Source organism: Callithrix jacchus, chromosome 18, assembly GCF_049354715.1.
Source record: "Callithrix jacchus isolate 240 chromosome 18, calJac240_pri, whole genome shotgun sequence".
Classification (NCBI taxonomy): domain Eukaryota; kingdom Metazoa; phylum Chordata; class Mammalia; order Primates; family Cebidae; genus Callithrix; species Callithrix jacchus.
The window spans coordinates 13,812,353-13,838,346 of record NC_133519.1 but is presented as its reverse complement, the minus strand read 5'-3'; the positions used below and the strand labels follow the sequence as shown (position 1 = coordinate 13,838,346).

The 25,994-nt window shown below is 48.5% G+C and overlaps 2 protein-coding genes and 1 pseudogene across 2 annotated transcripts; all 3 read left to right on the top strand.

Moving 5' to 3' along the window:
* Positions 1-1,184: 1,184 nt before the first annotated feature.
* On the top strand, positions 1,185-5,407 carry LOC100385901 (protein S100-A15A). The gene is made up of 3 exons (XM_035279893.3): positions 1,185-1,362; positions 2,527-2,752; positions 5,063-5,407. The coding sequence occupies exons 1-3, from the start codon at positions 1,331-1,333 to the stop codon at positions 5,237-5,239; spliced, it is 435 nt and encodes a 144-aa protein (XP_035135784.3). The 5' UTR covers positions 1,185-1,330; the 3' UTR covers positions 5,240-5,407.
* A 5,160-nt stretch (positions 5,408-10,567) lies between these two features.
* On the top strand, positions 10,568-11,693 carry S100A8 (S100 calcium binding protein A8). Its single transcript, XM_008984424.5, is given in 3 exon segments — positions 10,568-10,705; positions 11,162-11,341; positions 11,493-11,693. Coding segments are annotated over 3 exon segments (342 nt in total). The 5' UTR covers positions 10,568-10,672; the 3' UTR covers positions 11,622-11,693.
* A 13,047-nt stretch (positions 11,694-24,740) lies between these two features.
* LOC100386973 (lysosomal-associated transmembrane protein 4B pseudogene) lies at positions 24,741-25,544 on the top strand (annotated as a pseudogene).
* Positions 25,545-25,994: the final 450 nt, after the last annotated feature.

Sequence of the window (25,994 nt, the reverse complement as noted above, 5' to 3'; positions counted from 1 at the left end):
CCCTCCCAAGGGAGCTGTGTGGGGTGAAATGGGACCAAGGAGAAGGGGCCGGCTGGGAGAAGTTTTGTGTTGGGATGAGGTGGCAGACAGGACCCACCTGTCACTCAAGGGCCCAGGTACCATCTGTAGGGATGTGGAGCCTACAGGCCTGGCCCCCTCAGAGTAGGGTCACTTCTACATTGCAGTCGGTGATTTGCTGATGAACAGTTTGGTTCTACCCCTGTTCTTTCACCTCCATCCATCACCCAAATCATTTAAAAATTCCTCTATTAGCTTCCTTCCTTGTTTGTGTATGGCAGTCTTACCCTGGCCCCGGTGGTAGGGGTTGTGAGGTGGGGGATGCATGCTTAGCACCAAGTTTGCGGTGCTTTTCTAAGTATAGTAGCTTGGAGTTTTGGCTAGATGTCTGTCTCCACCTGCAGACTATGAGCTGGATGGGACAAAGTTGAAACTGTAGCTTGGCATGGGGTCTTCGGATCTTGTCTCCCTCCTGCCTCTCCAGCCTTGTTCCTTCCAACTTCTCATGTGCACCCTGGGGACTCCATCCCCTGAGCAGGTCATGCTCTTTCCACCCCCAGGCCTTTGCCTGTGCCATGTCCTCTGTCTGGACCTCCTGGCCCTCCAGTCCTCCTTGCAACTCAAAATGTCTCTTCAAGTCCCAGCTGAAATATCACCTCCCTAAGGAAGTCTCCCTCAACTCCCCAGGCGGAAGGTGTTCCTTCCTGTGTGTCCCAAGCACCTGTCTGTGTCACTCAGTTGGCTTGCATGTGCCTTGTGACAGTGTGTGACTGTCCCCTCGCACATCCCCACCCTGTGAGCTGGCCCTGCATCTCATGCGTATTGCCTAGAAGAAGGTCTGTCACACCGTAAGTACTCAAGAGTATTTACTGAATGAATGAAGGAATGAATGTGCTTCATGACAGTGGAATTTGGGGGTTCGCTAATTGAGGGAGGACATCCCAGGGAGATGTAGTTAAGTGTGTGTCTGACCCCACCCAAGCCCTGGAGCTGGGAGGATGAGCTCTGAGGGAAGGAGACAGATAATGGGACCTTTTGTGATTCTTAGATGCTTCAGATCCCGATCCCAGGGAAGTGGGCCCCTAGAACCTTAATCTTAGGAAGTTAAGTGTTGTGATGTCATCTCAGGAATGCAATTATAAGGCTCCATCCTGCTGCAGAAGGACATGTGAAGCGACAAACACAGGCTGCCAGAATTGGAGGTGCTGAGGGTGGATGGGGTGTGGGGCTTGGTGATGGGTTCCCAGCTCCCACAGCTGCCTCTTGCCTGAGCGCTGTCGGGTATCTCTGGGATCAGCTACAGGCTGGATTTATGGATTCGGAACCTCGTCCCAACACTGACAGGTCAGTGCCTCTTCCAAGAGAGTTGTGGGAGTGGGTTCTGTGTGGGGTCTGTGCAGGTTCTGAAAAGCAGAGGTGGGCAGCTTCCCTGTTTTGGAGAACACGCACAGCGTGGATGGGCATCTTAACAGCACAACTGTGGCCCGAGACGGGGGGTTAGGACCGGAGCTGAAAGCACGCCTTTGGGCTTGTTACTAAGACGTGGGTTTGAACGCAGCTCCAGGTGGGTCAGTTGTGTGATCTTGGGGAAATTATTTATCCTCTCTGGGTTTCATTTCCCCCTTAGGAAAATGGGGGTAATGGTGCCTGCCTCCTGTGACCCTTGTGGGGGTTATGTGGGATATGGGATGATTTGCATAAAGTGCTCACCGGGTCCCTGGCTGGCACCATGGCAGCGGAAGCAGCATTGTCCTGACTCCTATCTGGAGAGTCCAGGGAGCTCAGGTGACCTGACAGGGGGATCTCATCAGGATCTCCATAGGAGGCGAGGAGTGGGGGGTCACAGGCATCAGAGAACCCAGAGAGGCTGCGCAGAGGCTCCAGGAGGGCCATTGGATGTGAGGGCTGAAGGGATGGTGCTGATGGCATGGGGACTTCCTCTGGAGAGGGTGGCACAGTGCGGTGGCGGCAGGAGCAAAGGCAGGATCCGTGTGCTGTCTATGGATTCAGCTGGGAAGCAGGACAGCGGCTCAAGGGCAGGGCGGGCTTTTCTGCATAGGGCAGTGATTCTAATATTCTGTTTGCTGCACAAGACAGTTTATGATAGCGCGGATTCTGCCTTTTCAAGGGTTTAAAAATATTAAAAATATTTCTATTGGAAAACAGCCCAAACCCTGTCTTGCCTGAGTCCTTAAGTTTCTCCTCATTCTGGACTGCAGGCCACTGCTGAACTGGGGTAGGCTGGAGGGAGGAGGAGGCAGCTCCTGTGCCCAGGAGGCCCTCAGTCCCAGAGGATGGATGGAGCCCTGTCCTGAGACTTTCCAGGAAAGCTTCTTGCACGGCAGTGACTTTGAGTCACGTTTTCAAGGGGTCAGATGGAGTATAGGAACCCCGGCGGCCTGAGACCGGGTGCGGGAATGTGGGCAGGTACAAGAGGGAGGAAGGGTCTTGGAGGAAGCACCATCTGCTGTGGACCAGCTGGGACCAGGTACTGCTCTCTCTTCTCAGACTCTCCACTGTCCCCTGTGGCTGCACCCCCACATCTCCAGTTCTGCCCCCTGCCTGGGGCCAGGGCCCAGCCGTCATGACAGACACCCCAGTGGAGGAATCTCTCTTCCAGATCATCCACTGCTTCCACCAGTACGCGGCCCGGCAAGGCGACGTGGAGACCTTGTCCCTGCAGGAGCTGCAGGCCCTGCTCATGGACAGTGTGCCCCGTTTCATGGACAGCTTGGTGCGCAGGGTCTGGGATCAGGGTGGGGGTTCAAGTGGGGCCAGGGCACCGGTACAGGGTGGGTTCTGGGGTGGCAAGTGAGTGTCGAAAGCGAATAGTGAGGGTATTACACTGGGCACTGTCTCCTATGAGATTTTTTTGTGTGTGTGACAGAATCTGAACCTCGGCTTCCCAAGTTCAAGTGATTCTCGTGCCTCAGCCTCCCGAGTAGCTGGGATTACAGGTGCCCACCATCACACCTGGCTAATTTCTGTATTTTTAGTAGAGATGGGGTTTTACCATGTTGGCCAGGCTGGTCTCCAACTCCTGGCCCCAAGCAGTCCCCCTCGGCCTCCCAAAGTGCTGGGATTACAGGTGTGAGCCACTGTGCCTGGCCCTGAGAATCTTTAATTCAGGAGATGGTGGGATCTGTGGCCACAGAGGGGTGTTCCCAACACAGCTGTGTTTCTTGTCCTTCCCTGTCCCCGAGCTCTCTGCCTAGCCTCACTCCAGCCCAAACTTAGTGGATTCCTAAAACTCAGTCCTAACCACAAACCTGTGGATGCCTCTGCCCCTCACCCATGCCACCTGTCCAGCCCTTTGAGCTCAGCCCCTTCTCCTGGGCTGCACAAGCCTGGCCCTCCTGCCCCCATGCCTGGAGGGAGGATGGCGGGGGCTGTGGTGGCCTCCTTAACCAGGGTGGAATAGGGTGGGGTGGGGGTAGGAAACATGACCTCCCCTTCTACCTCCTGTCCCCAGAGCTTCTCAGACCTGGACAGGCCCAGGACCCAAATCCAGGCTTAGACAGCTCCTCAGGCCCTGCCCATCTTCTTTGTCATCAGACCCAGACCCATGCTTACTGGGCTCCTTGGGGACTACAAGGCCTGCAAAGGTGTCTGTGGGGTGCTGCTCTTTATCCATGCCCCGGGGGCTCGGGACTGTCATCTCCAGAGGACTTCTGGTCCATCCTGACTCAAGGCCACTCCTTCCGGGAAGACTCCTTCGGTCACTTCCCATCTCCCCTGCCTAATGTTGGGAAGCACCTGAGGGGACAGCCTTGCATCTAGAGAGGGATGGAGTGAGGGGGCGGTGATTGTGGGTGGTCCTGTTTCCAGAAAACCTAGTCCTTTCTAGGGCAAACCGTGCCAGAACGGCCTGGACCCTGACCTCGTGGGGCTCACAGCCCCACCGGGGGCACGGAATCCTTGGGGACAGAACCTGGGCACAGAAGGCAGCCCTGGGGAAGGTGGGCTGAGGTGAGGGAATCCTGGAGAGCCTGCCCCAGGCAGGAAGCCTCCAGCTCCTCTCTGGGTAATCAGTTTTGTGGAGCAGTTAAGATCACGGGAACAGGTGGCAGGGGTGGGCCCTGAGGGGAGAGAGAGGCTGCAAAGCTGCCCGGCAGCTGCTTCCCCCAAGTGCTTTCTAAGGTTTCACACTGGGGTCCTCATGCCCACCAGCCAAATCTTGCTGAAAGCTGCCTCACCCGCCCTGCCCAGTGCTCACGATGCCCGCCTTGTCTCTTCCTGCTCTGTCCCCTGCTGTGCTCTGGCCCTGACTTTCCTCATGCTCTTCCTTCTGCCTCAAATGCCTCTTTCCTCTCCTCTACCATCCCCACTTCTCAGCCCTCAGGGCCACCGCTGGGCCACCTGCCTCGGAACAACCTGGACAACTCCCAGGCTCCTGGCTCTGTCCTTTCCCTCGTTCTGCGCTCTATGGGGGCCCAGCGCCCAGGGGCTCAGAGGTTTGCATGCTGTGCATCTGCCTGGGAATTGCTTCTGATTCGGGCAGATGCACGAGCAGATGAACAGGCATGCAAACCTCCGTCCCCCTGGGCACAGCCCTGCAGCAGTGCTGGGGATGCAGACTCAAGGGCCAGGTCGACTCTGCTCTTGGAGAGCTCCTGGTGTGGAGGAAGGCACTGCCCTGCCTTGAGGAAGCCCTGGCTGGGTCGTTCCTCCAGAGGAGTCTGCAGAGTGAAGAGAGGGGTAAACAGCCGCTGACGGTGGATGCGAAGTGCGTCTGGGGTGCCAGTGCTGCCTGGGGACTGCAGGCAGTTAGTCATCAACGGTGCCCAGTTTACCTCATTTGTCTGCACACATGCAGCTAGCTCCAGGCTCTGTTACGGGGGCACCGGCCATGCCCCTGTCTCTTGTCCTGACTGCAGCATTCGGTGTCCTAGTCACTGACTACTGGGGTGAGGAGTCATTTCCTGTAAGCCCTTGCAGGCCAGGCCAGGCCACAGTGACCCCATCCCCTCCCAGCGGACCGTGGGGAGCCTGGCAGGTGGTCTGCGTGCTGGGGTGGGTGGTTGACCCTCTGCCCACTCCTCAGGGCCGGAAGGAGCCGTACTACATCACAGAGCTGTTCCGGGCAGCAGACAAGAACAAGGACGACCAGCTCTGCTTCGACGAGTTCCTCTACGTCTTGGGCAAACTGGTAAAGGACTACCACCTGCAGTACCACCGGCAGCTGTGCGCCCGCCACTGCGCCCAACACAGCCTCTACTAGACGGGCTCAGGCAGCCTCCTGCCCATGGAGCCTGACCCGGGAGGAGGCGTGACCTGGCTGGAGAGCCCAGCTCTGTGTGTCTGTGTGCGTCTCTCTGTGTGTGCACATGTGGGTACATGACTGTGGAAAGGACACAGTGTGAGAGAGAATAAAGCAATTTCACACATATTTCCAAGGACGTGTCAGCATTTGGTTCTAGGCTTCACCTACAGTTCGGAAAAAGAAGGTTTGGTCCAAACCTGGGAAAGATCTGTTTTAGATGGATGAAACAGCCCTTGCCTTCAGGGTGCCCCTGTCTGAGGGGAGACACAGCTCCTGTCTCCAGGAAAGACCTGTCTGAGGGGGAGACACAGCTCCTATCTCCAGGAAGCCCCAGTCTGAGAGGGGAGACACAGCTTTTATCTCCAGGAAGCCCCTGTCTGAGGGGGGAGACACAGCTCCTATCTCCAGGGAGCCCCTGTCTGAGAGGGGAGACACAGCTCCTATCTCCAGGAAGCCCCTGTCTGAGGGGGAGACACAGCTTATTCCTCTAGGGAGTTTATCTCTGATGGGGGAGACGGTCCCTACCTGCAGTGCTCTGTCTGAGAAGAAAGAGTCTCTCTTGTAGAGATAGTGAGGCCTGGCCCGTGGTCACTCACTCCCCCACCACACAGTGGTAGCACAGGGGTAGGGGTGAACTAACGTGCCCACCCGATGGCATCCCTGCTCTGAAAGAGAGCCCCACGAATCAGTGAGCAAGGCAGGGGCTGAGCCTGGGAAGAGATCAGGATCAGGAGGCAGGTGCATTCCTAGCAGAGGGAACAGCAGTAGAAATGTATAAGGTATATCTGGGAGCAACAGAAAGTCTGCTTGGAAATGAGCGTTCCTGAAGAAAACAGTAGGAAGTCAGCTTGAATGGGTGCGTTAGGAGTCTGGAAGTCCCTGAGCACTGAGCCCTGAGCACTGAGCACTGGAATTTGGACTTCATCCTTTCAGTAAGGGATCCTGAGTGGTTAAGCGTGGGAAAGGGGCGAGGGCCCTGGGACCAGCTCCGTGTTTTAGGAAGCTGGTGCTGGCGGTTTGGGTGGAGGGAGACAGTGGGACCTGCACAGCCTGGCCAGAGGCTCTGGAGAGCCGATAAACAGCTGCATGGGACAGAAGGGAGGGAGCAGGCATCAGAACAGGCAGAACGTCAAAGGCAGACTTCGGGAGAGGAGCATCCGGAAGGAGGTGGAGGTTCTGGGGGCTGGCGACCGGCATGGGACCTCGGTGTTGGGGTGGGAGTCAGTCTGCAGGGAAGGCTGTGTGCTGGGTTTATGCATGCTGAGTCAGACGCTGACAGGAGCCGAGCTAACAATTCAGCCTGGCAGAACCAGAGACACCTGTCACGGGAAGAACAATGAGTGGAGCCTGGGTGACCGTCAACCAGGAAGGCTTTCTGGAGGAGAGAAGGGTTGGGTCTGGTTTTTTCCTACAACATGATGGTGGATGTGAGTTACTCTGACTCAGGGCTATTCATGACCCCCGATCTGAGTCCCCCGTGTCGCTGATCCCACCCACCTGAGACCTGCCCCTGCCCTTGCTCTGTTTCTTTTTCCTCCTCCTCTCCCTGGGACCCCAGGAATCTAATGCAGAAGCCCTTGAGGAGGGTCTCCTCTGCCTTCAGGATCTGCCAGAGCCCACTTTAGTGGGCTGTGTTTTCTGAGAGTTGGTTTGGGAACCAGTGTCCTGAGCTTACTGAGACAGAAACCATGGATTTTGAGAGTGATAGGAGGTGACCCATCACCTGTGCACAGGACTTCAGGGTAACTTAAGAAACTCGGTCTGTTTTACTCTCCACCTGGGCCTTTGCGCCAAACATGGTGGGTGGCCCCTGGAGCTGAGCCGGAGACCCTTTTATCATCAGTCCGGCTCTGGGGCAGGATTGGCCCTCGCTTCTCCGGGCCTGGCCTGCTGTCCCTCCCACACTTGCCATCAGCTTAGCTTGCCTTTCCAGACCCAGCTGGGCCCTCCCCTCCTCTGGAGACGTCTGCATCCCATTCTGCGATAACCTGCTTTTTGCCAGCTACAGCTGACTCTCTCTTCCTCAGACCAAAAGCTGTTCAGGCTTTATGTTAGCTTCCTGAGCCGGACAGACTCCATCTTAGCTTCTTCGTATTAGTTATTTTCCCACCATTAAGTATGTAACTGTGGCATGTAGCTGGGGTGGGCTGACGCTGGGCACCTCCAGGAATGCATTTGTGGATAAGGGGCCGAGTTAAGTGGTACCGTCAGAGCCTGGGAATGCGGGCAGGTGCTGTCCATTGCCCAGAGCCCCCATTACATAAGTTGTATGTCTTTTGTGACACTTTACTCCTGGCACCTGGCACTGTTTTATTTCTCATGTACCAGTTTATCTTTTAACTTTTTGCTTACTCTGCTTTTGTGAAAAGTTGGCTTCAGCTAGGTTCCCCCTCCCCTTCAAAACTAGGGTGTAAAAGACCACCTAACTTTTTCTTAGGGGCTGAGAGAATTTTGGGTGTTAGCCACCTCTCGGTCGCCGGCATAATAAAGGACTCATAATTCAATCTCAGTGTGGCTCGTTCCTTGACTCGCTCGGGCGCAACAATTCCCCTCTGCATTCTCTCCTGCGGAGGGGCAGCTTCTGCAGTGCTGCGTTGGTTTTGCACTCACCACAGAGACAGGACCTCAGTGTCCCCATAAACGCTCAGCAGGTGTTTGGGGAAGGAATGAATTCAGGACTGGGGCCTGTGGGGCTGGAATGGACAACCTAGATCTGTGCTCCTTCCCGCAGGGCGGTGACTGTCTAGGGGCATGAAGACCATCGCCTGGGTTACTCAGGCCCCTCTTCCTCCAGGCCCAGGGGAGGAACACCAGTCACAGCCAAGAAGGGCTGCGGTCTACCGGCATCGAGTGTGAAGCAGGGGCACTCAGCTGAGCCCTCCCTGCCCCTCTCCTGCCCCCTTCTGGGGGTTTCTTCACCAGCTCTGTCTGCTCTGTCCTCATTTCCTTGGCCTCAGGGATGGGCCTGTCAGGTCTGTTGGGACACACGTAGGGAATGAGCCCTTTCCTGTAAACACGAGCTGGTTCCGTTCCCTCTGGGTTGCCCCACGTCCGCCAGGCTGCTTACAGCCTCTGTCTTTCCCCCCATGTGCTTACCCAAGTCCTGATACGTTTTTGCTGCAAGGTCTGTCTCCTGCTGTCCCCAAAACACCCAAGGCTGTGTGTCCAGGGGTGCTGTTTCTGGGGACGGGGTGACATTTCACAATCTTGCTGGTCAGCCTGCACACGGTGTGGGGAGGAGGTTACCACTCAGGATTTTCTCACTGGACCTAGGGAAGGACCTGGGGTCACTCCCTGCACCTCAGTTTTCCCATCTGCCAAATAAGGATAATTATTCTTGTAACGTTCACATCACGTGGTTGCTGGGAATATCAAATGAGTCAGTGGATGCAAAACGCTTTGCAAATACGGTGTGCTGCTTTGAGGCAGGTGCTGGTACGCCAGGTCACCTAGGACAGTACGTGGTGAATGATGGGTACTAAGGGCGGGTCCTGGGTTGAAAACTTGTCATGTCCGAAATGACATTGTTTTCCCAGACAGAGTTTGATTCACCTTTTGTCAAGGAAGTTAGACTGCATTTGGTTGATGCATTTATACCCTGCCTTCTTCTAGAAATGATTTAAAATGGCTGAGTATGATAAAGAGAATTTCTGCCTTGAATGAGGGAAAGGCCAAACTCAATTTTGTATTCATTTATCCCCTCAATAAGTATTAATTGAACACTTAGTAGGTGCCAGGCCCTAGGGTTGTGAAAAGAAATGTGATTTCTTTTCTGAATGGTCTCCTAGTCCCAAAGAAAAGACAGACAATAGACAAATGACTCGTAACATAGCAGGGCCAGTGCTGTGACGGATAAGGATTTGGCTAGCATGGAGGAGAGAAGAATGAACTCCGAATCGATGGCGTGAGGTCAGGGGGATCAGGGATGGACTTAGAGCAGCTGGTGGTCCTGAGCTGGGTGAGGAAGGATCAGGAGGACATTACGGGGACAAAAGGCATTACAGGCAGGAACAGGAAGTAAATGCTGTCACATCACATCATGAGTCACTCAATCATTTAATGCACGGAATTACTACGTCTTTCTGTGGGGCTCAGTTTCCTCATCTGTACAATGGGCATTATAATAGTACATACATCATCGGATTAGTGTGATAATTAAATGGAGCAATGCAAATAAAGCACTTAGAGTAGTTCCCGGCACATGGGAAATACCCAGTGAGTGTTAACTAGTATTTTGCCATGATTTGTTCTGATCAGTGATTGTGGCTGCTGTTATTGTGTGTGCTGGGCACTGTGCTGGGTCCCCAAGTGTTCACATCCAGAGAGAGCTGCATTCATGTTGGAGGGTGAAAGGCTCCCTGCTGTGTTCATGCAATGGCTCAGGCCCTTGTGCGATGTGGAGGGACCCCAGGCAGCTTGCACCTCCCAGGGCACGGTGCATCCCCAGCTTCACGGAACAGGAGAGCTGTGGAGGAGTGTGGGCAGCAGGGTAGGAATGGATATATAGCCCTTGGCAACAACACATGTTCCCACAAAGCATCCACCTCCCCCGCAACCAAAACAACAACGACAACGGTTTTGGTTTTTATTATTTATTTATTTATTTATTTTTTGAGACGGAGTTTCGCTCTTGTTACCCAGGCTGGAGCGCAATGGCGTGATCTCGGCTCACCGCAACCTCTGCCTCCTGGGTTCAAGCAATTCTCCTGCCTCAGCCTCCTGAGTAGCTGGGACTACAGGCGTGCCCGACCACGCCCAGCTAATTTTTTTGTATTTTTAGTAGAGACGGGGTTTCACCATGTTGACCAGGATGGTCCCAATCTCTTGACCTCGTGATCCACCCACCTCAGCCTCCCAAAGTGCTGGGATTACAGGCGTGAGCCACCGCGCCCCACCCTTGGTTTTTAATAATGGGAACAATAGTCTTCAGTACTAAAATCCAGCAGCCAGGGCAAGTGTTCTCAACCCTTTTGCTGTCTTTGGACCCTTTCAAATTCTGATAGAAGCCATGGAAGAATGTTCTCATTGAGTGCATGCACTCAAAATGATGCATTCAATTTCAATTCAATTTCAGGGATGTATGGCCTGACCATTAATGCAGGGGATTAGCAATCCCGAGTGGAGAGGGCATAGGAGTTTCCCAGAAAAAGAGCCCCCCTTCCTGCCTTTTCCTTGTGGACACAATTGCCCAGCAAATAAATGCCTTCCTCCTTACACTTCTCCTACCTCCCCACCCCAAATTTTCATTCTGCACAGTGATTGCCACATTCACCTGGTTGAGAAACCAGAGACTGTAGCAACGCTGGCAGGGAGCAGCTGTCTCTGATGGCCTGAAGCTGTGGGCGCTGGCCAGCCTCACCGCTATAAAAGGAAGCTGCAGCTCAGCCCTGCATGTCTGTTGTCAGCTGTCTTTCAGAAGACCTGGTAAGTGGGGCTGTGTGGGTTGGCCCCACACTTTGGGCTTCTCTTGGGGAGGGTCAGGGAAGTGGAGCAGCCTTTCAGAGAGAGGAGAGAGAAAGCTCAGGGAGGTCTGGAGCAAAGATACTCCCGGTGGTGGGGAGTGAGGCAGGGATAAGGAAGAAGAGTGTCCCCCAGCACCTTCCAGTGGGCAAGGGCGCATGTCTCCTAGGCTGGAGCTTTGTTGGGCAGAGGGTGGGGTGGTGGGGAAAGGCCTGTGTGTGTGCACATGGCTCTGTGTGAACAGACCCTTCCCCTTTCCACCCTTCATGTCTGTTATCCACCGTTCCCATCACAGCCATAGCCATCTGCTCGTTGGGTTATTTGGAGAGTGCAGGCCCAGGACAAGGCCATCGCTTGGGGCATGAACCCTCTGAGTTCTGCTCTGGGCAGAGGCACACTCCCTGCCATGGGATTCCCCAGAGGGTTCTGTCTTTCAGGTGAGGCAAGTCCGTGGGCACCATGCTGACCGATCTGGAGAAAGCCTTGAACTCCCTCATCGAGGTTTACCACAAGTACTCCCTGATAAAGGGGAATTACCACGCCATCTACAGGGACGACCTGAAGAAATTGCTAGAGACCGAGTGTCCTGAGTACACAAAAGTGAGGAGGGGCTGGGTGTGGTGGGGGATCTCTGCCTGGTCCTGGGGGTGCCCTGGGCCACTGGTCCTCCCTGCTGCCCTGCGTAGATGGCCCTGCGTTGGCTCTCCCTGAGATCTTTAAACTCTGGCTTCTTCCTCCTCCATCCTGACAGAAAAAGACTGCAGAAGCCTGGTTCAACGAGTTGGATATCAACAGCGACAATGCAATTAACTTCCAGGAGTTCCTCATCCTGGTGATAAAGGTGGGCGTGCAAGCCCACAAAGACAGCCACAAAGAGTAGCTGAGTTACTGGGCCCAGGGGCTGGGCCCCTGGACATGTACCTGCAGAATAATAAAGTCATCAATACCTCAAGCCTCTCTTGCTCATGCTTTTGTGGGATGAGGTCCCTCAGGGTGGAGGGAGGGTTGGAAAACTCAAAGGAAGAAAAGTAAACCTATGTTATCTGCCTCCCCTCAACAAGCCTTTCCCGCTTTACCCCTCATCTGGCTTCTGTCCCACACTCCCTTCCAGCCCCACTCTCTTGAGCCATGGATTTGAGGCTTGAGGATTCTAAAAGTCCATGACACTGTAGCTGATGATTTTACTAGTAGTTCTGAAATAGGGATTTGGGATCAGGGTGGTGTAAGAAAAACTCATACTGTTCTCTAAGCTAAATTTTAGTTTCCAACTAAATGTCTTAGATGTGGCTCTTGGAAAATTAGGGTGATAGCTACATAGAAGTGTGTGTGTGTGTGTATGTGTGTGTGTGTGGCTGATTCTGTGTGTGGTGTGATGTAGGTGGACAACGTTCAGAGTTCTACATTAATAGGATAGTTCCCACACCTGGCCCCACCTCTATAGTTTGTCCTTGGGGATTCTGAAAATTTTTCCTCCCTCTCTACTCCCAACCTCCCAACTCATTTAAATAATAAAGGAATGGACAAATAGGAAAATAAATTAGTAAAACTTAAGTCAAAGAATAGGTTATTCAAATGTTGCCCTGTGGGATTCTATGCTTTGGTGACCAGAGAATTATCTTTAAAAAAACTTTCCAAGGGCCTGGTAGAAAGGGAAGGCCAGAAGATGAATGGTTCTTCTCTGAGATGGGGGTTAAAAGAAAGAAGAGCTTTGGGAGGCCGAGGTGGGTGGATCACGAGTCAAGAGATTGAGACCATCCTGGTCAACATGGTGAAACCCCGTCTCTACTAAAAATACAAAAAAATTACCTGGGCATAGTGGCATGTGCCAGCTACTCAGGAGGCTGAGGCAGGAGAATTGCCTGAACCCAGGAGGCAGAGGCTGTGGTGAGCCAAGATCGCGCCATTGCACTCCAGCCTGGGTAACAAGAGCGAAACTCTGTCTCAAAAAAAAAGAAAGAAGAAAATGAAGGGGCACCTTTTGACAGGAACATAACCCCAAACTGGACTTTCATGCTGTACTGTGGGGAATTTTCTGTTGTCCTCACTTAGGTGCTGGGGCAATGGTGTTAGTGATGCTTAAGAAGGTAGGAAGCTGTCACCAGAATCACTAAACCAGGGTTCTTAACCTGTCTGTCTACACATCTCTGAAATTGGATTGAAGTTGATCGCGTCATTTTGAGGGCACGTACTAAGTGAGAACATTCCTTCACGGTGTCTATCAGAATCTCAAAAAGGCCCAGACACCTCAAAAAGGTTAAGAACACTTGTCCTGTTTACTGGTTTTTAGTAACAAAAGGCTAAGTATTTCTCTCTCTCTCTCTTTTAACACTGGGTCTTGCTCTGTCACCTGGACTACAGTACCATGGCGTGATCATGGCTCACTGCAGCCTCTAATAACTGGGCTCAAGCAGTACTCCCACCTCAGCCTCTTTAGTACCTGGGACTATAGGCATAAGACAGTGCACTTGGCTAACTTTTAATTTTTTTTTTTTTTTTGGTAGAGATTGGGACTTGCTATGTTACCCAGGCTAGTCTCAAACTCCTGGACTCAAGTGATCCTCCTGCCTTGGCCTCCCAAAGTGCTGAGATTACAGCTGTGATCCATGCCACATCTGGCCAAAAGGTGGAAGATTTTTATGGCTATTGTTGTTTTGGGTGGCTGGGTGGATGCTTTTTGGGGACATACGTTGTTGCTAAGGGCTAAATCAATTTCTATCCTACTGCCCACACTTCTCCACAGCCCTCCTGCTCTGTGAAGCTGGGGATACGCCCTGGCATGGAGGATGGAGGCTGCTTGGTGTCCCTCTGCACTGCACAAGGGCCCCAGCCATTACCTAAACACAGTCTACAGTGGCTGAACAAAAGACTGTCTTTCAATGGAAAAGATTTTCCTGTTTATTTCACCACTTGGGAACCAGAACAATTTGGTTGGGTCCAGAACTCAGCCCATTTTCTGCCCTCCTGCCTGGGGCATTCAGTCTAAATACAAATGGGCTTTAGAGGGGAGAAAAAACTACCAACACGTATGGTGGCGTATGGTGGGTTGTGCGTGTGTGTGCGTGTGTGTCTGTGCATATGTGTGTGTGCGTGTGCGTGTGTGTGTGTGCACGTGTCAGGGTGGGAGTGCAACCTATCACAGTGCTTTTGATTCCCCTTGGAAGTGCACTGTTGGAGTTGCTGTCAATTGCTTCTTTGTGAGGAGAGTTACTAAATACAGCACGGAGACCTCCACCCTCGCTGGGATAATTGTTGTGCCTGGAACCCCAGGATCTTGGGCTGAAGAGAGGAAGCCAACTCTGGGGTAGTGGAGAGGAGGGGTTATTTGGAGAAGCTAGACATGCTTCATGCCTAAGAGGAGAAGAGGAGGTGACCAATCTCCTAGGATTTCAGGAGGAGAAAACCCTTTTCCCACCCTCTAGCAAAATGCCACTCGATTAACTGACTTCCAGTGCCGAAGATTACACACTTCAGGTCACTGGGCTTTTTCCTGTAGTAGACCTTAATCGTATAAAGCGCAGATGAACAGGGAGGGGTAACAGTTTAAGCCCTTACTCACCAACGTTTTAACTACCGACCAGTTTTATTTGCTATTAGCTCACATATTAGTGAAAATGGTTGGCGGTCAGCTGAACGTTAAGACTGGGACCTAACACGGGTTGGGAAAATCTAGTCAGCAGAATATGGAGATGGGCTTCTGCGGGGCAGGGAGGAAGGCCTAGGCATTGAATTGCTTTCTTTTCAGTTTTGCTGAAGGATATCTATCCATCCCTTCAAGCCAGTGCTTCTACTCAAGTCAGGAGTGTGGAATATACTCCACACTGCAGAAACGGAGATTATGCAGCTCTGAGAGGCACCACGGGGATGTATGTGTGATTTTCTCCAACACGTGGTTGAAAGGTGAGTAGCTGGACCAAATGTGGCCTAGGCAAAAAAAGGTGGGAAACGTTCCAGGGTTTACCAATCCACATTTCAGGTCAACTCAACATTTAGGGGATCTCATGGGAGAAAAGATAGTAATAGGAGCATGTAAAAGGAGTGAGCACCCCGTTTCTGCCTCTCGGCTATCCACACTGATGGTGGTGGTGGTGATATGTGTGTGTGTGTCAAGGTGGTGGGGGGCAACCTATCCCAGTGCCTTTGATTCCTCTTGAAAGTGCACTGTTGGACTTGCTGTCAGTGCCTTCTTTTGGGGAGAGTTACTATTCTCAGTTGCCTGCCTTTGCTTGGGAGTCCAATAAGTCTGCTTCCTCTGAGCTCAGCAGAAGGGGGAGGTGGCTCAGCCCTTTGGAGTTTCACCGTAAGTGATGGGCACTGGTTGTGAAGAATTGGGTCAACAGTTGCACAGCTGGGCAGGGTAGATGACCCAGCTGGCACTGGCCATCTGGAGAAGAGGAAAAGTGAGAGAGGCAGGCCTTGGAAGCTTCGCAGAGGACGCAGGCTTGGAGATGATGATTTACAAACAAGACTCTGCCCATTACTGAAACCACTGACAGAGCAAGGGGATTTTGTTTCCTGTTTCCCCAGCTACAAAAGAAGAACAAGGGAGTGGGAAGTTTAGAAATATGTAGTTTAGCAGGAAATCTCATGCAACATTTGAGCCCACAAAGGAGAGCTGGGCTCACCAATTGAAGCAGATCCGGCCACTATGATTTCTGGGTCCTGTAAGGATGACCTGTCTGAAATCTTGCTTCTCCTTCCAAGTTCTTCGCCCGAGGGACCTGTGTTCCTAGTGGTTGTGACAAAAGTCTTGAAGGACATGGAGAGGATCTGGACTTGGGCAATCAGTCTACAATGGCTGAGCAAAAGACCTTATTCCAATGGGAAAGATTTTCCTGTTGATCCCTCCACTTGGGAACCAGAACACTTTTGACTGGGTCCTGAACACAGCCCATTTCTGCCCTCCTGCCTGCGGGAATTCAGTGTAAATTCCACTGGGCTGAAGAGGGGAGGGAAAGCTGCCAACACATACCGGGCTCCAGCTATGTGTCAGTGTGAAAGAAAAATAAATCATCTCAAACCTGGAGAAAGGCAAAATGGCGACGGCTTATATTTCGACCTCATGCTAGAGTCTGTTGGATAAAAGCAGGTCCTCACTATTAGTCCTCATCGGACACGTAGGAGAAAAGTGACAGCAAAGTAAGTCTGGTAGCGATTCATGGCAGATGAAGGACAGTTTGCCTCTGCTAGAGAGGTCAGTGTGGCTCTAGAGGCTGGTCAAAAGGATAAACCCAAAGCTCTTAGGGTTTTTGTCACCCTATGAAAAGTCAAAAGACTTGTATCTAGTCTTGTGTCTAAATTAAGAATCCGAGGCGTTACTTTCTAACAGTCTTTTATATTCTTAATATCCTTCAAACCAGTTCAAAAGTCTCCCCTGCTGGTTCTCTTTTTAATGAATTGACACAAAAATTTTGACACAGGCCCATGATTTTTTGTTAATGATTTTGCTTTTTAGCTCAAGACATAGTGGTAACTTATTCCTCATAACCCTATGAGAGAAGTAATTACTATTTCCAGTTTGTAGATGAGTAGACTCAGAAACCTGACAAAGCTTATGAGTCTGGCAAGTGGCAGAGGTAGAATCAGATCTCTGCTGTCTCCAGGCAAGAGACCCTGATTAAAACACGAAGGTGCTTCTTTTAGCCGTTTTCCACCCTGGGTGTGGATGGGCCAGCCGTTCCTGGCCTGCCTGCTTGGGCTCTTTTTCCTCAGCCTCTGTAGGGTCTCTGCTGTCCAGAGGGAGAAGTAGGGAGAGCAGGTACCAGATGAGCTTCTCTCTGGGGCCACTCTGCCCTGCCCAGGACTGTACCTGGCACGCCTCAGGGCCTGAAGGACTGGTAGTTCTTTCCTGGTGTGAGCAATCATCTGGGAAGGATAATTTGCCCACATATAGAAGAAGAGGATTGACGTTTTGATTGTCCTAAGCTCTTAGGGGTTGTCCCAGTAACAATTTCGTCTTCTTCATGGGGTGGAGGAGCTTTCCTTCCAGTATTAGGAGAGTTGTAAATTCCCCTGTGATCTAAAATGTTGCTGAATCAGCCACCCATGTACTCAGAGCATTTCCATTCTGGAATAGTTCATCTGTGGCCTATCGCCAGTTTGACTGGGGTCCCAACAGCCATTGGTAGTTCTGATTGGAGAGTGATGGCCTTGGTGCAGGTTACCTAGAAAATAGACACACAATCAGACAGATTTTAAACATCATCAGTGGCATGGGAAAGTAGGCACATCATGCAATGTACTCTGCCACCTAACTCACGGCTACATCAGACATGGGCTTCGAACATTTGAACTGGAGACTTTCACGACAGCTCCCCGACTGAAGTTACTCCCTTGGCTGATATATTTCTTTGAAGTGCTCCCTTGGCTGATATATTTCTTTGAAGTGCTCCCTTGGCTGATATATTTCTTTGAAGTGCTCGCTTGGCTGATATATTTCTTTGAAGTGCTCCCTTGGCTGATATATTTCTTTGAAGTGCTCCCTTGGCTGATATATTTCTTTGAAGTGCTCCCTTGGCTGATATATTTCTTTGAAGTGCTCCCTTGGCTGATATATTTCTTTGAAGTGCTCCCTTGGCTGATATATTTCTTTGAAGTGCTCCCTTGGCTGATATATTTCTTTGAAGTGCTTGCTTGGCTGATATATTTCTTTGAAGTGCTCCCTTGGCTAATATATTTCTTTGGTGGGTATACTGTAGAATACCTGTTATCATCAGATAGAGCATGCTGTTTTGGAATTTGGGGTCCTCAAGTGTTTGTGCAAAAGGACACTGAGCTGGAAGGGCTTCCGACGTTGCAGGGTTGCCTGAGATACTCTGCCAGGAAGGCATTCTGACAGCTGATTCCATTTTGCTGCCTGTGTCCTCCTACCTGGCATAGGTGTACATGCCCTGGGAAAAATGGTACCCAACTTGTCGCTGACTATGTCAGTGATAAGTAATGCTACCACCTGGGCTATTTAGGACCAATGAGACTCACTGAACTTGTTAGCTGAGCTGGTGGTGAACACCTGAACAGCCCAGATCACCTGTTGGCAGAGCAGAGTGGCCTTTGGTTGTTGCCAACACCTCCTGCTGTACCCAAGTAAACTCCTCAGGTATTGTACAGACACAGGGGAAGGGATCCAGAGGCAGACCCAGCACATTGGTTTCAAACAGTGAGACCATCTGAAGGATCCTTCTTTGGCCTCATTGTAAAAAAATTTTTAAATTTTAGATTCAGGGTATACATGTGCAGGTTTGTTATATGGGTACATTGCATGATGATGCGGCTTGGGCTGCTAATGATCTCATTGGCCTAATAGTGAACATGGAACCTGTTAGGTAGCTTTTCAACCTTGGTGCCCTTTCTGCCCTTCCTCCTTTTGGAATCTGCTGTGTCTACCACTCCCATCTTTTTTTGTTTTTGTTTTTTGTTTTTTGAGACAGAGTTTCGCTCTTGTTACCCAGGCTAGAGTGCAATGGTGCGATCTCGGCTCACCGCAACCTCTGCCTCGTGGGTTCAGGCAATTTTCCTGCCTCAGCCTCCTGAGTAGCTGGGATTACAGGTGCGCGCCACCATGCCCAGCTAATTGTTTGTAATTTTAGTAGAGACGGGGTTTCACCATGTTGACCAGGATGGTCTCGATCTCTTGACCTTGTGATCCACCCGCCTTGGCCTCCCAAAGTGCTGGGATTACAGACTTGAGCCACCGCACCCGGCCCGTTCCCATCTTTACGTCTGTGTCTACTCAGGGTTTAGCTGTCATTTATAAGTGAGAACTTCTGCTATTTGGTTTGCTGTTTCTACATTAATTCACTTAGCATAATGGCCTCCAGCTGCATTAATATTGCTGCAAAGGACATAATTGTGTTCTTTTTTATAGCTGTGTGGTATTGACATATATGACATATATGTACTACATTTTCTTTATCCAATCCACCATTGATAGGTACCTGGGTAGATTCCATGTCTTTGCCGTTGTGAATAGTGCTTTGATAAACATGAGTGCAGATGTCTTTTCCTTTGTGTATATACTCAGTAATGGGATTGATGGGTTGAATGGCAATTCTATTTTTAGTTCTTTGAGAAATCTCCAAACTGCTAAACTAATTTGCATTTCTACAAACAGTGTATAATCATTCCCTTTTCTCTACAACCTTGCCAACATCTGTTATTTTCTAACTTTTAAATAATAGTCATCCTGACTGGTGTGGGATGATATTTGATTGTGGTTTTGATTCACATCTCTCTGATGATTAGTTTTTTCTTTTTTTTGAGACAGAGTTTTGCGCTTGTTTTTTTTTTTTTTTTTAATTTTTTTAAAGAAAAGCTTTCACTTATTTAGTTAAAACTGTCTTATGCTTCCATGTGAAATGTATGGCTGGTTCTCTTTTTTTTTTTTTTAAGTCCTGGATATCCTTATTAATTTTCTGTCTCACTGAGTCTAAATCTCGTTATGGGTCTTATGTATCTGGGTATTAAGATCTCTTATTGTTGCATTGATCCTTTTTTTTTTTTTGAGGGAAAAAGAGAAGAAGAAGGGGAAAAAAAGAAAAAGAGGGAAAAAGGAATATTACTTCATTCCTAAAATGGGTTTCAATAATGGCCGATCAATATTTTGAGTGTTTAAAGTGGTTAGTGCATATTTTATGTGTTTAAAATGGTGACCTCTATTGTGTTTATTTGTTCTGGCTCTGAGTTCAAGTCCTGGATATCATTATCAATTTGTTGTCTCGTTGAATCTAAATCTCATTATGTGTCTTATGTATCTGGGTGTTAAGATCTCTTATTGTTGCATTAATCCTTTTACCCTTGCATCCTTGTAGCTTTGAAATCTATTTTATTAAGTGTGAGAATTGCAACTCCTGCTTTTTATTTATTTATTTTTGCTCTCCATTTGGTTAGTGAGTTTTTTTCCATCCCCTTGTTTTGAATCTTTGTATATCTTTAGATATATCGTTAGATTTTGTGGATAATGTATATTTTGTGTGTTTAAAATGGAGAGCTCTATTGAGTTTATTTGTTCTGGATCTTAGTTCCAGTCCTGGATATCGTTATCAATTTTCTGTCTCGTTGAATCTAAATCTCATTATGGGTCTTATGTATCTGGGTGTTAAGATCTCTTATTATTACATTAATCCTTTTATCCTTGTATCCTTGTAGCTTTGAAATCTATTTTGTCAAATGTGAAAATTGCAACTCCTGCTTTTTATTTATTTATTTTTGCTCTCCATTTGGTTGGTACGTTTTTTTTTCCAACCCTTTATTTTGAGTCTATGTATATCTTTGGATATACTGTTAGATTTTGTCTGTATCTTTTGATTGGGAGATTTGGTCGATTTAAATTTAGGGTTGCTGCCGTTTGATATTAACTGGCTATTTTGTCCTTTTGTTGATAAAAATTCTTCTTTATGTTAATGCTCTTTACTTTTTGGTGTATTTTTAGAAAGGGTCATACTGGTTGTTCCTTTCTGTGTATAGTGCTTCTTTTAGAAGTTCTTGTAAAGCAGGCCTGGTGGTAATAAAATCTCTGAGTACTTGCTTGTTCCTAAAAAATTTTATTTTTCCTTCAAATGTAAAGCTTAAATTGGCAGGATATGAAATTCTGGGCTGAAAGTTCTGTTGATTAAGTATATTGAATATTGGCCCCCACTCTCTTCTAGCTTGTAGGGTTTCCGTTGAGAGATCTGCTGTAAGCCTAATAGGCTTACCTTTATGGGTAACTTGATCTTTCTCTCTGGCTGCCCTTAATATTTTCTCCTTCATTTCGATCTTGGTGAATCTAACGATTATGTGCCTTGGGGTTGGTCTTCTTGAGGAATATCTTTGTGGTGTTCTCTGTATTGCCTGGGGTTCAATAGTGTCCTGCTTTGCTAAATTAGGAAAATTTTCCTGGATAATGTCCTGGAGAGTATTTTCCAGCTTGAATTCATTCTCTCCGTCACATTCAGGTACACCAATCAAGCGTATATTAGTTCTTTTCACATAATCCCATATTGCTTGGAGAATTTGCTCATTCCTTTTTATCCTTTTTTCTCTATTCTTGTCTTGTTGTTTTGTTTCATTAAGTTGATCTTCGACCTCTGATACCCTTTCTTCTGCTTGATCCATTCGGCTGTTTAAGCTTGTACATATTTCACTAAGTTCTCATGTTGTATTTTTCAACTCCATAAGTTCATTTGTATTCCTCTCTATATTGTCTATTCTTTTCAACATTTCATCTAACCTTTTTTTCCAAGTTCTTAGTTTCTTTACATTGGGTTAGAACAAGTTCCTTTAACTCCCAGAAGTTTCTTATCATCCACCTTTTAAAGCCTACTTCAGATAATGCAACACAGTCCTTTTCCATCAGGGCTTGTTCCGTTACTGATGAGTCCTTTTCCATCAGGGCTTGTTCGGTTGCTGATGAGTCCTTTTCCATCAGGGCTTGTTCCGTTGCTGATGGGTTCTGATTTTGAGTATACACGGCCTTCTTAGGCTGTTTTTTTCCCTTCATTGTAGATGAACCGCCTTTCTAATTAGTTTTCTGAGTCGACGTCCGACTTATTGATTCCCAGTGTTGGGATCCGAGCAACCCACTGTGGCAGCCTAAATAGCAGCGGTAAGACTGATGGTGCTCTTCTGCCCGGGAATCTCTGGTCTGGCTTCCCTCTTGAGTCCGCAACAAGCGGCTCTGACTTCCCGGAGCTCCAAACTCCGGTCAGTAGGGGAAGCGGTCCCGTTGGCTCTGCATGAAGAGCTGCTGCACCTAGACGCCGGCCAAACCGCTGCGGCGGCCACAAGAGTCGCGCTGGTGACCCGTGGGGCTCCTCCACTGGTAATCGGCTGATCGGTGAGTGACGAAAATTCGTCCAAAAGTGTGGCGTCATCTCGTTCTCTGGGCTTTCACTGGGAGCTACAATCCTGAGCGGTTAGTGGTCGGCCATCTTGGATCAATCTCGAGTTTTGCGCTTGTTACCCAGGCTGGAGTGCAATGGCGCGATCTCGGCTCACTGCAAGCTCCACCTTCTGGGTTCAGGCAATTCTCCTGCCTCAGCCTCCTGAGTAGCTGGGATTACAGGCACGCGCCACCATGTCCAGCTAATTTTTTGTATATTTTTTAGTAGAGACGGGGTTTCACCATGTTGACCAGGATGGTCTCGATCTCCTGACCTTGTGATCCACCCGCCTCGGCCTCCCAAAGTGCTGGGATTACAGGCTTGAGCCACCGCGCCCGGCCCTGATGATTAGTTTTTTCATATGTTTGTTGGCTACTTCTGTTTCTTTTTTTGAGAAATGTCTGTTCATGTCTTTTGCCCTCTTTTTAAAGGGGTTATTTATTTATGTATTTTTGTTAAGTTGTTGGCATTTCCTGTAGATTCTGGATATTAGCCCTTTGTCAGATGCATAGTTTGTGAATATCTTCTCCCGTTCTGTAGATTGTCTGTTTACCCTGTTATTAGTTTCTTTCACTGTGTGGAAGCTTTTTAGTTTAATTAGGTCCCATATCAACTTTCATTTGTGTTGTATTGCTTTTGAGAACTTAATCATAAATCTTTCGCCTAGAACCTGTCTAGAAGAGTAGTTCCAAGGTTTTTTCCAAGATTTTAGTAGTTTAAAGTCTTACATTGAAGTCTTTAATCCATCTTGCGTAAATTTTTATATGTGGTGAGAAGCAGGGTTCCAGTTTTTTCATTCTTCTGCATATGGTTAGTCAGTTTCCCCAGCACCATTTATTGAATAGGGTTCCCTTTCCCTATTGTTTATTTTTACCAACTTTGTTCAAGATCAGTTGGTTGTAGGTATGTGGCTTTATTTCAGTGGTTTCTATAGTTTTTTTTTTTGTAGAGGCGGGGTTTCACCATGTTGATGAAGACTAGGGTGTTTTGGCCGGTTTCTGTAATTTTGTAGTTCTCCTTGCAGAGGCCTTTCACCTCACTGGTTAGATGTTTTCTTAGGTTTTTTTTTTTATTTTTTTGTGGCTATTGTGAATGAAATTGCATCTTTGATTTGGTTCTCAGCTTGAATATTATTGGCATATAGAAATGCTACTGATTTTTGTAGGTTTATTTTGTTTTCTGAGACTTTGCTGAAGTTGTTTATCAGGTCTAGGAGTCTTGGCAGAATCCTTAGAGTTTTCTGGACATAGAATCATATTGTCAGTGAAGAGAGGTCATTCGACTTCCTCTTTTCCAGTTTGGGTGCATTTTATCTCTTTCTCATGGCTAGGACTTTAGAACTATGTTGAATAGGAATAGTGAGAGTAGATATCCTTGTCTTGTTCCAGTTCAGGCAGAATGCACTCAACTTAGGCTTATTCAGTATGATGTCGACTCTGGGTTTGTCACAGATGGCTCTTATTATTTTGAGGTATGTTCCTTTGATGCCTCGTTTATTGAGAGCTTTTATCATGAAGAAATGTTCAATTTTCGGCCGTGCACGGTGGCTCAAGCCTGTAATCCCAGCACTTTGGGAGGCTGAGACGGGTGGATCACAAGGTCGAGAGATCGAGACCATCCTGTTCAACAAGGTGAAACCCCGTCTCTACTAAAAATACAAAAATTAGCTGGGCATGGTGGCATGTGCCTGTAATCCCAGTTACTCGGGAGGCTGAGGCAGGAGAATTGCCTGAACTCAGGAGGTGGAGGTTGCGGTGAGCCGAGGTCACACCATTACACTCCAGCCTGGGTAATAAGAGGTTGTGTTTTCAGGAATGTATTCATTTCCTCCGTCTCAAAAAAAAAAAAAAAAAAAAAAGAAATGTTCAATTTTTATGGAATGCCTTTTTTTGCATCAATTGAGATGATCATATTGTTTTTGTTTTTAATTCTGTTTTTGTGGTGAATTACATGGATTTATTTGCATATGTTGAACCATCCTTGCATCCCAGGAATGAAGCCCACTTAATTGGGAAATTAACTTTTGGACATGCTGCTGTATTTGATTTTCTAGTATTTTGTCGAAGATTTTTATGTCTATGTCCATCAGGGATATTGGTCTGTAGTTTTCTCTTTTTTTGTTGGGCCTTTGCCAAATTTTGGTGTCATGATGATACTGGTTTCATAGAATGAGTTAGGGAGGAGTTCCTTCTCAATTTTTCGCAATAATTTCTTTAGGAGTGACACCAGCTCTTCTTTGTAGATCTAGTAGAATTTGGCTGTGAATCCATCTGACACAGGGTTGTTTTTTGTTGATGTTGTCATTAGGAGTTTTATTACTGATTCAATTTCATTACTTGTTATTCTATTTCTTCTTGACTCAATCTTGGGAGGTTGTGTGTTCCCAGGAATGTATTCATTTCCTCTAGATTTTCTAGTTTGTATGCATGCAGATGTTCATATCTCTGAGGATCTCTTGTAATTCTGTGGAATCAGTGGTAATGTCACCGTTATCATTTCTGATTGTGCTTATTTTGATCTCTTGCTAATGGTCTATGGATCTCGTTTATCCTTTCAAAAAAGCACGTTTTCCTTTCTCTGATCCTTTGTATGGCTTTTTTTTTTTTTTTTTTTTTTTTTGAGACGGAGTTTCGCTCTTGTTACCCAGGCTGGAGTGCAATGGCGAGATCTCGGCTCACCACAACCTCCGCCTCCTGGGTTCAGGCAATTCTCCTGCCTCAGCCTCCTGAGTAGCTGGAATTACAGGCGCGCACCACCATGCCCAGCTAATTTTTTGTATATTTTAGTAGAGACGGGGTTTCACCACGTTGACCAGGATGGTCTCGATCTCTTGACCTCGTGATCCACCCGCCTTGGCCTCCCAAAGTGCTGGGATTACAGGCTTGAACCACCGTGCCCGGCCAGTATGGCTTTTTTTCTCAATTCATTTAGTTCTGCTTTTATTTTAGTTACTTCTTTTCTGCTAGCTTTGGGTTTAGTTTGTTCTTGTTTTTTTTTTTTAATTCCTAGCTGTGAGGCTAGGTTGTTAATTTGAGATCTTTCTATTAATATCTTCTTGATATAGGCATTTGGCGTTATAAAATTCCCTCTTGGGGGAATCAGAGGGCGAGGTCTGCAGGCGCCCTGGCGAGCGGGCCCGGAGCCGCAGAGGCCGAGGACACCGCAGCAGAGGCGCAGCTGGCGGGGCGAGGCGGTCGGCGCTCCTGGAAACCCGTGCGCGCTCGCGCCACTGGGCCCAGAGTGATGATGGTCGCGCCCTGGACGCGGTTCTACTCCAAAAGCTGCTGCCTGTGCTGCCGTGTCTGCTTTGGCACCACCCAGCTCGGTGTCTGGTACGCGATCATCAATACTATGGTACTGTTGCTTTTACTGAGTGCCCCGGCTGATCCGGATCAGGATCACTTTCCGAGTTCTGAAGTGGGAGGTGACTTTGAGTTCACGGATGATGCCACCATGTGCATTGCCATTGCGATTTCTCTCCTCATGATCCTGATATGTGCTATGACTAATTACGGAGCATACAAGCAACACGCAGCCCGGATCGTCCCATTCCTCTGTTACAAGATCTTTGATTTTGCTGTGAACTCCTTGGCTGCAATCGCTGTGCTTGTTTATCCAAACTCCATTCAGGAATACATAGGACAACTGCGTGCTAATTTTCCCTGCAGAGATGATGTCACGTCAGTGAATCCTACCTGTTTGGTCTTCATTATTCTTCTATTTATTAGCATTATCCTGACTTTTAAGGGTTACTTGGTTAGCTGTGTTTGGAACTGCTACCTTTACATCAATGGCAGGAACTCCTCAGATGTCCTGGTTTATGTCACCAGCAATGACACTACAGTGCTGCTACCCCCGTATGATGATGCCACTGCCAATGGCGCTGCCAAGGAACCTCCGCCACCCTACGCTCTGCCTAAGCCTTCGAGTGGGCGGGGCTGAGAGCAGCAGGCTGACTTTTCAGACATCTGAGGAATAGTTCTGTTATTTCACTTTTGAGCTGAGCTCCCTGAGCTTGTTTGTTGCTGAAATCTACTTTTTAAAATTTAGACGTTAGGTTGAAAGCTGCAGTTTTCAGCATATGCTTTGCTAGAGCACTGTGATAGATTCGCTGTAGAATTCTTTTTTTTTTTTTTTTTTTGAGATGGAGTTTCGCTCTTGTTACCCAGGCTGGAGTGCAATGGTGCAATCTCGGCTCACCGCAACCTCCACCTCCTGGGTTCAGGCAATTCTCCTGCTTCAGCCTCCTGAGTAGCTGGGATTACAGGCACGGGCCACCATGCCCAGCTAATTTTTTGTATATTTTAGTAGAGATGGGGTTTCACCATGTTGACCAGGATTGTCTTGATCTCTTGACCTGGTGATCCACCCGCCTCGGCCTCCCAAAGTGCTGGGAT

Coding starts and splice junctions, on each gene's coding strand:
- LOC100385901 (XM_035279893.3), top strand. CDS start 1,331: ATGGATTCGGAACCTCGTCCCAACACTGACAG. Junction 1,363..2,526: donor CCTCGTCCCAACACTGACAG/GTCAGTGCCTCT, acceptor CTCTCTTCTCAG/ACTCTCCACTGTCCCCTGTG. Junction 2,753..5,062: donor CCCGTTTCATGGACAGCTTG/GTGCGCAGGGTC, acceptor CCCACTCCTCAG/GGCCGGAAGGAGCCGTACTA.